This window comes from Pituophis catenifer, unplaced genomic scaffold, assembly GCF_029215685.1.
Source record: "Pituophis catenifer annectens isolate HBS135680 unplaced genomic scaffold, rPitCat1.0.hap2 SCAF_1, whole genome shotgun sequence".
In the NCBI taxonomy this organism is placed as follows: domain Eukaryota; kingdom Metazoa; phylum Chordata; class Lepidosauria; order Squamata; family Colubridae; genus Pituophis; species Pituophis catenifer.
In genome coordinates, this window is record NW_027256881.1 from 101,111,918 (window position 1) to 101,123,585 (window position 11,668).

Genomic DNA, 11,668 nt, shown 5'->3' on the forward strand with positions numbered 1-11,668 from the left:
TAGATTCAAAGTCTCTTTTTCCATCAAGAAGGGATTTCCCTTCATTTTATTCTATAGCCATCCCATGAAATAGGTTACGCTGTATTAGAAGAACTGCCTATCTGGATTCAGTTCCAAGTGAGAAGAAAGGCACTGGAAACATGGAGACTGCTTGGAAAGATGGTTTAATGGTGGGCAGGACCACATGGGGTTTTTGGGTCCTGGGCAAAAAAAGAGCACATGGAGTGGAGAGTGGGATATATTTATACACTCTCTTGGACCCTGCCTTAGAGTTTCCTGTTCCTGTACAAGAAAGGTATCCCATTGGCTGTCAGACTCCCAGGGGGTGGGGATCTTAGCTAACTTTGTAGGCTGTCTGTGTCCCAGGCCTGGTTGAATCTTGCTGGGTGATGATGTAATGAAGGGGCTTTGGGCAATTCCTATTACGGCTTAATGGGTTTGTCTTTTGTGCTGTAGATAACCTGGCCCAGCCTTTTGTCTTGCAAATAACCAAAGTATCTGCTGGGGGCAGGGAGCTGGGGCTGAGTTTCTGTTTTAAGATTTCTATTTTTCTTTTAGGAGAAATATTCTGCCTTTTAATATTTCCTAAAATATTTCATTTTTCTAGGAGAGCGGGGTGCTAACTTCCTACAACTGATAGAGAATTATGGTTCCAAAGTCATCCAATGGTTTTCTGTGGCTGGTTGGGGTGGACCTGTTCACTCCAGTCCTCATTCAGCATGTTGGCACCACAAAGGATGTATGTCATATTAAGCTACCTCTTTGAATTGCAACCTCCAGCTGCAAATCGCCTAATGGAATGAGACATCAAGACATCCTCTGCTTCACTCCCAACTGTAGAACTTCTTCCATTTGGTGAGCTGTTGCTCTGACCTTTCACACTCAGGTGTCCTTCCTGAAAGAGGAGAGCAATGAGGTCTCTTACTCAGGGAAGCCACGCTGATACCATCAGACAAGTTGTTGTTGTGGAAGACAACCACCTCTGAGGGCATTCTGAGAAATTTAAATGGAAGATGGCTCATATTGTTACGCTGAATATTTTTATAAAGGGGAGAGAAAGGTCAGTGTAAACAGAGGCCCTTGTAAGTGTCCTGGAATTCAGCACATGCTCTTGGATGCTTGATGCCATCATACGGGCCCTGTTGAAGAACATTTTGACTCTGTGGTTTCAAGTTCTTTAGTTTGGCTTCTTCTAATACTCCCGAAAGAAAAACAAATACAAAAAAGAAAAAAAGAACAAGGAAGCATTAAATAGCCAGAAGGCTGTATAGGTGTGGAGCTGAATAACGTTCCTGAAGGAAGTGCACATATTAAACACCCTTTGCTTTTTACTCAGAAAATAGCTGTCTAGGAAGAAAACTAGAGATTTTTTTAAGTTCATTTGTTTCTGGAAAAAAACAGGCGCAATTGGAAACAACAATTGCTTAAAATTTAATTTTAACAGAACATTTTATTATGATCTCCTGAGGCAAATTGTTAGCACATGCTAAATAACAAGTCTGCACTGATTTCCATTTTATTCTTTTTTATATTATGCATTTTTCTGAAAAGGATAAACCACATGAGCAAAGAAGGAAAGAGAAAGAAAAAGACAAATTGTTGCCTACAAATCACAATCCTTTTTTTCCCACCGAAAATTCCAATATGGAGCAATGGTTATAGTGTTTGACTTTCACCAAGCAACATGGGATAAACTTAAAGGCAGATCTTGGAAGATTATCCTGGGGAGGGGGGTTGTCCTAATTTTTTCACAGGACGGCTGCAGGAATTAAGAAAAGTGGCAGAGCTTGTATAATACCCTAATCTTGCATAATATGACATACCGTTAAATAAATAAATGCTGTTACTTCCTTATAGGCTATCAATGGCCACTATTCACAATGACAGTATATTATTTCTAGCAGTGTATGCCTCTATAAAAGAATCACCTGTCCTATGATTCTTACATTACTGTATGTCTGCTTACGTTACTGCATTGCCCTGGAGACATGGTAGTTAGAATACACTATTTGCAGGCTAACTCACAGCCAAGAGTTTGATCCTAATGGGCTCAAGGTCAACTCAGCTTTCCATCCTTTCAAGGTTGGTAAAATGCAGACCCAGATTGTTGGGGGCAATATGCAGACATTTATAAACCACTCAGAGGGTGCTGTAAAACTTTGTGGAGCACTATATATAAGTCTAAGACCTAAGTCCTATTGCATGACTGAAAGAAAGAAGATTTCCTGAATCCTAGAAGAGGGAAAGAACAGTACCCATAACCTCACTTTTTATTTTTCTTTGACAATAATCTCCTACCCGAAACAAGAGAAGGCCAGGAGGGTAGCTATGTGTCTAACATTTTCCCAGCAGAATGTAGATATAAGATCAAACAGCATGGAAGGCAGATAGCAAAGAAAGACTCACTCGTTCCTCGTAACTTTTTTGCTTTTGATTTTTATGGGGTTTTTTTTAAAGTGCGGTGGTGGAATTTGGTCTTTGTAAGGGAGAAAGAGGGGGAAAAGTTGCCAACCTTTAAGTCTCCAGTTAGTGTGGGCTGCACTGAAGGACAAAATGCAGCCTGCTGAACAGCTACAAGGACCAGGTTTTTATGTGTGACTTGGCAAGCAAGAGCAATCTGCAAGTTTTCCAGTCCATACGGCTTCAGTAACAGCTGAAGGATGAAGATAAAAAGATTAGTGGTCATTATAATGTAACATTGCACACCTACTTCCTTTAGGTTTGACAATGAGGCTATAAACTTGTTTCAGTTGTACAGGTAATCCTCAAGTTACAACAGTTCATTTAGTGACTGAAGTTACAACAGCACTGAAAAAAACGAATTATGACTGATTCTCACACTTATGACCATTGCGGCATCCCTATGAAGTAATCAAAATTCAGATGCTTGGCAATTGACTCATATTTATGACAGTTGCAGTGTTCCAGGGTCATGTGAATATCTTTTGTGACCCTCGGACAAGCAAAGACAATAGGGAAGCCAGATTCACTTAACAAACCTGTTACTAACTTAACAACTGCAGTGATTCACTTAACAACTCTGACAAGAAAGATTGTAAAATTGGGCAAAATTCACTTAACAAATGTCTCGCTTAGCAACATAAGTTTTGGGCTCAAATGCAATCATAAGTCCAGGGCTATCTGTATTTGTATTCAAGAAGCAGAACTGATTTTGCATGAAGTTTGGAAGCAACAGTATCTAATTCAGAAGATCCTTTAGTCAGCTTCACTCCAGATAACTATATGTGCGTGTAACATTCTTAAGATGCATGTGTAAACAATGCCTAAGATTTTGTCATTATTCCCCCCCCCCCAGTTTATACACAAGCAAACACATGTTGTGCATTGACAGACTTTCCAGTCTATGATGTATAACCTTGTCATTTCCAGATAGACTTTTGTTCTATTATCACCATGTCTGACGCTGCATAGCATTTTCAACATTAGCCAAAATTAACTACATGTCACCTTCTATGACAATAGTTTAGCACAAAACAAATTTAATCAAATACCATAGACAAGTAATAATGTTGATCAGAAGATCTCCGGTGAACATACAGAAGCAATAATCTTTTTAGCAATGATATGTGATTGATTAAGATCATTGATCAATTTTTCCACCCCAGACCAGAGGTGAAATGCTCCCGGTTCGGACCGGATCACCCGATCCGGTAGCGATGGCGGCGGGTGGTTCGGAGAACCGGTAGCAAAAATCCCTGTGCCCCTCCCCCCATGCCCAGCTGAGCCGCAGGATCATCAGAGGCTTTTTTTTTTACTTTTAAAAGCATTTTTTCTACAATCTCTTCCGAAGAAAAAATGCCTCTGATGATCACGCAGCTCAGCTGGGATAGTCAGAGGCTTTTCAAAGCGTTTTTTTCTGCAACCTCTTGGCCGAAGAGGTGGTAAAAAAATGCTTTGAAAAGTTTCTGACGATCCCAGTTGAGTTTCCTGATCGGCAGAGGCTTTTCAAAGCATTAGAAAAAATGCTTTGAAAAGTTAAAAAAAAAAAAAGTTGGCCACGCCCACCAAGTCACATTACCTCCCACTACCAAGCCACACCCACAGAACTGGTAGTAACAAATTTTACATTTCATCCCTGCCCCAGACCTCTGTTATACCTGACTCCACTCACATAAATTATTTGACACTGAATTTTCCTTGGAACACAAATATCCTTTTTTCTGTTTTGGACAGAGCATTTTAGGGTTGGATTCACTGAAGTTAATTTTTTTTCCAAAGGCTTCAAAATTGTTGATTTTTGGTATAGTTTAGAACTGTATTTCTTGCTTCAAGATTTGTTCAAAGTCTAGATGCTAAGAGGTCTAAATCTTCAAACTGCAGTTATAAAATATGTTTTATTTATGGGATCTGTATGACTCTGGTCAGAAGTATAGTCATAAACACTACCGGTTTAGTACAAAATGAAACAAATAGGAAAGGGGCAGGAAGAGTAAAATAAAGTAATATAATAGCTTCGAGACTGGAATAAAAAAATATTTCAGTTACCTGCAGAATGCTCTCCCTGGTGCAAAAGCTAAATTTTCCAATTTGATTGTCTATATCTTGGATTTCTAACATTAAGTTAGAAGGAATATATCTGCAAAACAAACAACAAACATTGTCTAAATTTTTCAGAAATGAAATGCCAACCCATATTTAGAAATTACATGAAAGATTATCCTTCTTCTCATCACAGGTGATTTCAGCTTTCCTTGTTTATGCAGAACATATATATTTGAACAGTATTTTTGAAGAATGTTTAAAAATTAATCATACTTACAAATATTCCCAACCCAATATTTCAGTTGTAGTTTTCAAAAGAAAAGTGTGGATTGTTTCTTCCGTTTTTGGGATGTGCATATCTCTTTATATCAATATCAAATTATATATGTGTGTGTGTGTATTCTCTTTTCCAGTTCAGCTAAATTTCTAAATGCTAATGTCAATTTCTGAAATATGTGATGTAATTAAGTAATTAGTAAGTATTTAATGTAACTGAGGAAAAGATGATAAAGGATGATAGGGGGCTCCCTGATTTGCTCCAAACAGCTCTCTAACTCATGGAGCTGCAAAAATGTTTAGGCTGAAGCACCTATTGGTAATAAATAAATCCCAGAATCCCAGCCTGAGATGCTGGTGGAAAATATTTCAAGTGAAATTTTCTCCCCCCTTTCTCTTACATAGAATCCCATCAAGTTCTCATAGAATCTTAGAGTTTTACAGAATATAGTTTTACAAGTTCTGCTCTAACTGCCCATAATGACCTTTAGGCAGTGGTGGGTTGCCCCCGGGTCGCACCGGTTCTATAGAACCGGTAGTAAAACCGGAGGGAGGCTCTGCCCACCGACCCCGATGTCATCAAAACGCTTCTGCACATGCGCAGAAGAGCGCATGCATGAGCGAAGTGAGCACGCACGCGCAGTCCGGTAGTAAAGGTAAGTAGAACCCACCCCTGCCGTTAGGTCAGCCAAAGGCAGTAAGGGTTCATTCATTCATTCATTCATTCATTCATTTTATATAGCCACTTGTCTCATGATTCTGGGCAATTCACAAACAATTAAAAACAATATAAAAACATCTATATGATACAACAGTTTATTAGAACTAGAGGTAACACTAGACTTACAACCATTCATTTAGTGATGATTTGAAGTTTTAACAGCACTGAAGAAAAGTGACTTATGATCAGGGTTCATACTTATGACCGTTGCAGCATCCCCATAGTCACGTGATCAGTATCCAGGTGCTTGGCAACTGGCATGTATTTATGACAGCTGTGCTGTCCCAGGGTCATGTGATCATCATTTGTAACCTTCCCAGCTGACTTCCAACAAGCAACATCCAATGGGGGAAGCCAGATTCGCTTAATGACTGAATGGTTCAGTTAACAACTGCAGTGATTCACTTAACAACTGTGACAAGAAAGGTCATAAAATGGGGCAAAATTCACTTAACAACTGCCTTGCTTAGGCTCCATTGTGGTAGTAAGTCAAGGACTACCGATATACCCTTTTAGTTACATAGAAGAAAGGAAGTTTTTGTTTTTTTTTTAATTTGATTTATATGCCGCCCTTCTCCAGAGACTCAGGGTGGCTTACAATGCGTTAAGCAATAGCCTTCATACTTTTGTATATTTATACAAAGTCAGCTTATTGCCCCCACAAACTGGCTCCTCATTTTACCTACCTTAGAAAGGCTGAAAGGCTGAGTCAACCTTGAGCCTGGTGAGATTTGAACTTACAGTAATTGCAGACAGCTGAATGATAATAACAGGCTATTAGTCTGCTGCTGGATTCTACTCAAGAGAAATGTATGTGGCAAGAAGTAGCTGTTCTACGAGGATTAGAAAGGTTTAAAGAGGGAGTGGGAAGACTAAGATGGCAATTATTCTAAGAAAGAAGGGCAGAAGTAAACATTCTTTTTCTCGCTTTTCTTTTTTCTAATTCTTAATGTTTTCCTTTTTCTTATTTTTCTTTCATTTTTTATACATTTGTTGTATTGCAAAACTCTATCAAAATATTTTTTAAAAGCAGTAGCTGTTCTATATCAAACTGCTAAGTGTATCTTCAGAATGGAGACAAATACTATTAAGTTTGTTGGTGATTTAAATGTTTTTTATTAGGATTTTAAATGTATTGTGAGCCGCCCTGAGTCTTCGGAGAGGGGCAGCATATAAATTGAATTAAATTGAAATTGAAAATTGAAATTTATGCATGTTTATATCTGCTGAAAACATCTGTAAACCTCTGACTTACCTGTCCACATTAATGTCGTGATCTTCTAAAAGTGAAGTGATGAATATTGGTGAGAACTGGTCAGCCTTCTCTTTGTGAGTTGCACATTCAAAGTACACAGGCCGTAAGTACAAATGAAACTCATTAAAGCCCATTTCTTCTGCAAATTCTTTATACAGTCTAAGAAAAAAAAGAATGTACATATTTGAACTACTTATAGCGGTCACTCTGCTCACACAAAACACACACATTCATTGCCTGTCATATGTTTTTTTGAGTTTCATACCCAGAGAAAATAAATATAGTTTTATAATATTTCAATCCATAATTTCACTTTGTCCACTGCTCAGATCATTTTTGCTGGCATCTCCCACAAATGAATACTAATAAACCATGTGTAATTTTGTCTATGATTTGATTACTGTGATTCCTGCATCAGGGATTCTGGCTTATATCTATTGGATTCTTTGCATGGCTAGATTGGCATGGAATAAGCCAGAGTGCTAGCTTATTGGTTGATGGTTGTTCCCTGCTAAGCCAAGTTGTAGTTTGGGTTGTTAGGAAAAGATAAATAGAAGGTTTTGGTGTATTATATTTGTAATATTTTTTAACTAATGAACATGCCAAAGCAAACAAAACCAGTATAATTTGATTTGCCAAACATATTTAAACAGTATTGATCAAAAGCATTCAACTGCAATTATCAACTATCTACCTTACAGCTCAGGCCAAGTTATCTGCAGCTTCCCTTAAAAATAATGGCTTTTCAGTTGAGTATACTGAAAGGGCCAACTATAGATCATGGGGTCAGAAGTTATACTGGGTCAGGATGGAAGAAGAGAAATAGTGATTTCACTGAATTGGACAGGTTAACAATGGAATTTAAAGATAAAGGAGAATCTGAGTATTACTCAACATGGGACTTATTGTACAAATGGTTAGATAACAGGTGCAGAGATTAGTAACTTAATAACGAAAGAAGATCAACAAAATAGAAATAGATACAGTTATATAGATATATATATAAGAATAGATATCGTAAGTAACAGTACTATCGTATTGTACGGGATTATAGATTAAAACATATAGCATGATAAAGGTATAGAGTGTTATGGTACAACTATGAAAATAATGATTTTTATAACTATGACGTACAACATTATGTATTTAAAAGAGACTATATTGCAGAGGTCTTCAAACTTGGCAGCTTTAAGACTTGTGGACTTCAACTCCCAGAATTCTCCAGCCAGCATTCTGGGAGTTGAAGTCCACAAGACTTAAAGCTGCTAAGTTTGGGGACCCCTGCTATATTGTATGACTACGAGAATAATGGTTATACTAGTATTATACTCAGGGTGTATAATACTATTTGTACTTAAAAAGGACTTGATATATCCAGTGTACTGGTGTTGCAAAAGTGGAAATGTGATGTATAATAAAGGAAAATGTATAATAAAAATATTTAGAAAAAAAAAGAGAAATAGTGATTTCAATTAAGAAGTTAGTAGTCAATATGATGATGTCAATTGTGATTTGGGAGAATTGAAGAAAGTGGGGGAATTACATCAGCAAGAAAATAAATATTACATTGAAAATGGATTTTGCCATTATATTTTTAAAGATTAAAACAATACTATAGAAAAGATTTAGATTAAATAAAATAAGTATTGCTGAATTTCAGTACAACTTTCTATAATGGTTTCCTCTGTGTCCCCTTGCTAACCTGCCCAGCTGTGCTCCTTCTACCGCTGCCTCAATCAACCGATGACGGAGGGTTAGAAGTTCAAGGAGTCTTGAAAAGACATTCAGAGTAATATTTTGCTTTTCTTTGCTCGATCTCTGTTCTTCTTCTGAGACCGATTTCAAGGCTAATGTAACAATTTCTCTTATAATAAGAGGATCCTCAACCAGAACATCTGCAAATATCTACCAAGAAAGAATAGTATTTAGAGATGTTTAATTCAAATAACGTCAATTGATTGTTGTACTGATATTACGATTAATACATTATTGTTCAAGATATTATTCTGTACCATGGAAATATTTAATTGAAAGATAGGAGAAGAAGGAGAAAATGGAACAAGAACCTTCAGATGACTGAACAAAAGGCAAGTATGACTATGGGAGGAGATGTTCTTTTTTACTTTTAAACATAAACAGCAAATAGTTTCTCTTAAAGCACAAATAGTACCTTGTGCCCAGCTCACAAAGAAAAATGGCTTTACTCCATTGTATCAGTGAAACACTGAAGTTAAATTCAAACAATTTTGTATCAATATACCAGTCCTTCCTTATTAGTAATTTACTTACATAGAATCTGTAACAGGTCTATAAAAATTCTGAATTGTCTCTATTAATCCAATCCTATATGTCTACTTAATGAGATTAGGACATTTTAGCAGCAAAAACCCACCCAAATCCTTGTATGTAGAACACAAACATACATCTCTCTGAATTTGAACGCCATAAAAAGATTCTGGATTTTCCATGGTCATCCATCCATCCAAAGAAAGTTGAAGTATTTGTTCCTCCAAACGAATGGCCTCACTGGCTGTGTTTGGCCTACAGATTTGCTGAAACTCTTGAAGGATATGATCTAGAGCTTTAGGAATTAAAGATACTAGGCCAAGGGAGGAATGAAATTCCAATAAATACATGTTCTTCAGAGCTGTACTTTAAAAGAAAAAAAGAATTAAATGTATTATGAGAGAATAGGATTATTTGAAAATGAACTAATAAAAACTATCCTACCAAAAAAACTAATAAAAACATAACCATAAATGACAAGTAATGTAAAATAATGATTATTCATTCCCCAAAGGAATGAGAAAATTCAGTGATGAACTGGATTAGAAAACAAGCATTCTCTTAATTGAATGTATGACTCAATTTATGTTCTTATTTATCCATATATAAACTTAGCTGCAGTCTTTTAGTTCAGTGCACTATATATATCCATATATACCAGAATGATGATAGTTTAACATAATTATTTTTTAAAATACATTTAAATATTTACTGATATTGTAAATACACAGTTGAAAAGATGACTTCCTTAAGTCTATCCTATGAGAAAACAGAAGAATAGAACTGAGTAAATAAAGAGTAATACATTATTACAAAACGAAAGGGAGGAATAGACATTGTCAATTTCGCCACACAGCAGATAACACAACTAAAAAAGTCACAGATTCTGTTTTGCTTGTAGTTCTGACTTTTAAGGTTTAGGGAGCCTTCCATGTTGAAACAGTCTTATAAAATGCTCTTGAGTCCAAGTACAGTGACACGATCCTGATTTTTTAAAATAATACAATATTACAATTTTTAAAGAAATATTTTAGGGGATAATAAAATATTATAAATCCTAATTGTTTGCATGTCTATTATTAATTTAGAATTGACCCCATGTACATATATGCATGCTGAATTAATTAACACAGAATTAATGCCTTATTATTACTAGGTCTGAGAAATGACCATTTGCAGTTGGAAGAACAGCATAATAAACAATGGGGATTGTTTATAACAATGGGGAATAAACAATGGAATTTGCTTGTATGACTTTCTTATTAAACAACAATAGCAAACATGAGCTCCATTATAAACCTATGTGCCATATTAGAGAGATAAATGATACTCACGGGCTGTTACTGAGAGCAATTAACTGTTTTGTAACTATATGTGGGGGAAAACCAAATTCAGAGATACAACCTTTAGGACCACCACGCCAAATTTTATAATTATATTTACGCTGATTCTCTATCTGGGGGGAAAAAATCAAAATAAAAAAAAATCTTGTTACATAAAATATAGCAATTTCTGATTTTTAAAAAAAGTTATATCATGACTTCAGTGGTAGAGGAAGCCTGATATAAGCAATTAAAGTGACACATAAACTGAATTTGCTAGATTCACCAGCTTCCATCTGTTTCTTGTCCCTATCCCCATTTTTCAATGCTTTGCAGAAACACCACATAAACAGTAAACAGATATTTACATCTGTAATTGAATACTGGCAATCAGCCAGCCCCGCACATCACTAGCTCAAATACTAAAAATTGAATGTCATGCATTTAATGGAAAAGATAAAGAATTAGATCCAAAGTTGAGGATTCTGACTTTTACGTAATATGGAAGATATGGTATAATTGGATTGAAGATAGAAAAAAGGGAAATAACAGATAGTAGATTTTGTAAAATTATATAGAGTATAGGAGAATATTAGTGTGATGATATGTAAATGGTCATAGTCATGCACAAGAGTTGAATAAGAATTGTTTAATTATTAAAACCCAATAAAAAATAAATAAAAATAGATCCAAGTTATCCTGACTACTCTACTGCAAAGTTCTACTGCATAGAGTGTCAACTTACCTGTCGGTTCATAATATCTCTCACCAAGCAGAGGTGAAGCTTTAGACAAGTGCATTCATCTCTGTAAGTGTTCATAAAATACCCAAGGTGGAAATCAAATCGAGGACGTCTGTACATGATGTTAGTTATTACTTGGGCCAATGTAAATCTTTCTTCTGAATCTAAAGCATGTTGGTATACTTCAAAGTAACTATCGAGAAGCTGAAAATATATTTCAAGCATAGCCAAAACAATAAGCAAGAAATGTTTATTTTTCCTTCATTTTGTTTTCATTTGTTTTTGCTTTCATTCATTTTGCTTTCAATAACGTAAATCTTTCAGTTGAAAACAAATACTTCTGTGTGTGCCACATGTAAATTTCTCAATGAGATTCTCTGCTCCGCCTATATCTAGTGTCTTGCTGTTTCACACCAGTTTTTCAAAAATTAAAATAAATATGTTCAGAACAATAATCCAGGTTAAATCAGAAATATTGGTGGAGTGAGGCAAAGTGCAGGTGCTAAGGAAATAAATAAAGGCCTTGTTTTATGCCATCCAGACTCCCTTGTACCCTGTAAGCC

General features: G+C 35.9%; 1 protein-coding gene across 1 annotated transcript in view; it reads right to left on the minus strand.

Moving 5' to 3' along the window:
- The window catches only part of LOC139323889 (coiled-coil domain-containing protein 162-like), a 42,720-nt gene extending 31,480 nt beyond the window's left edge, over positions 1-11,240 (minus strand). Inside the window, exons 1-8 of the mRNA XM_070953439.1 lie at positions 11,109-11,240; positions 10,376-10,497; positions 9,179-9,407; positions 8,458-8,660; positions 6,756-6,914; positions 4,507-4,597; positions 2,513-2,653; positions 759-895 (exon numbers count right to left, since the gene is read on the minus strand). Of these exons, the coding sequence (XP_070809540.1) occupies positions 759-895; positions 2,513-2,653; positions 4,507-4,597; positions 6,756-6,914; positions 8,458-8,660; positions 9,179-9,407; positions 10,376-10,497; positions 11,109-11,225 (1,199 nt within the window). The 5' untranslated portion in view covers positions 11,226-11,240. The remainder of the gene's footprint in view (positions 1-758; positions 896-2,512; positions 2,654-4,506; positions 4,598-6,755; positions 6,915-8,457; positions 8,661-9,178; positions 9,408-10,375; positions 10,498-11,108) is intronic.
- Positions 11,241-11,668: the final 428 nt, after the last annotated feature.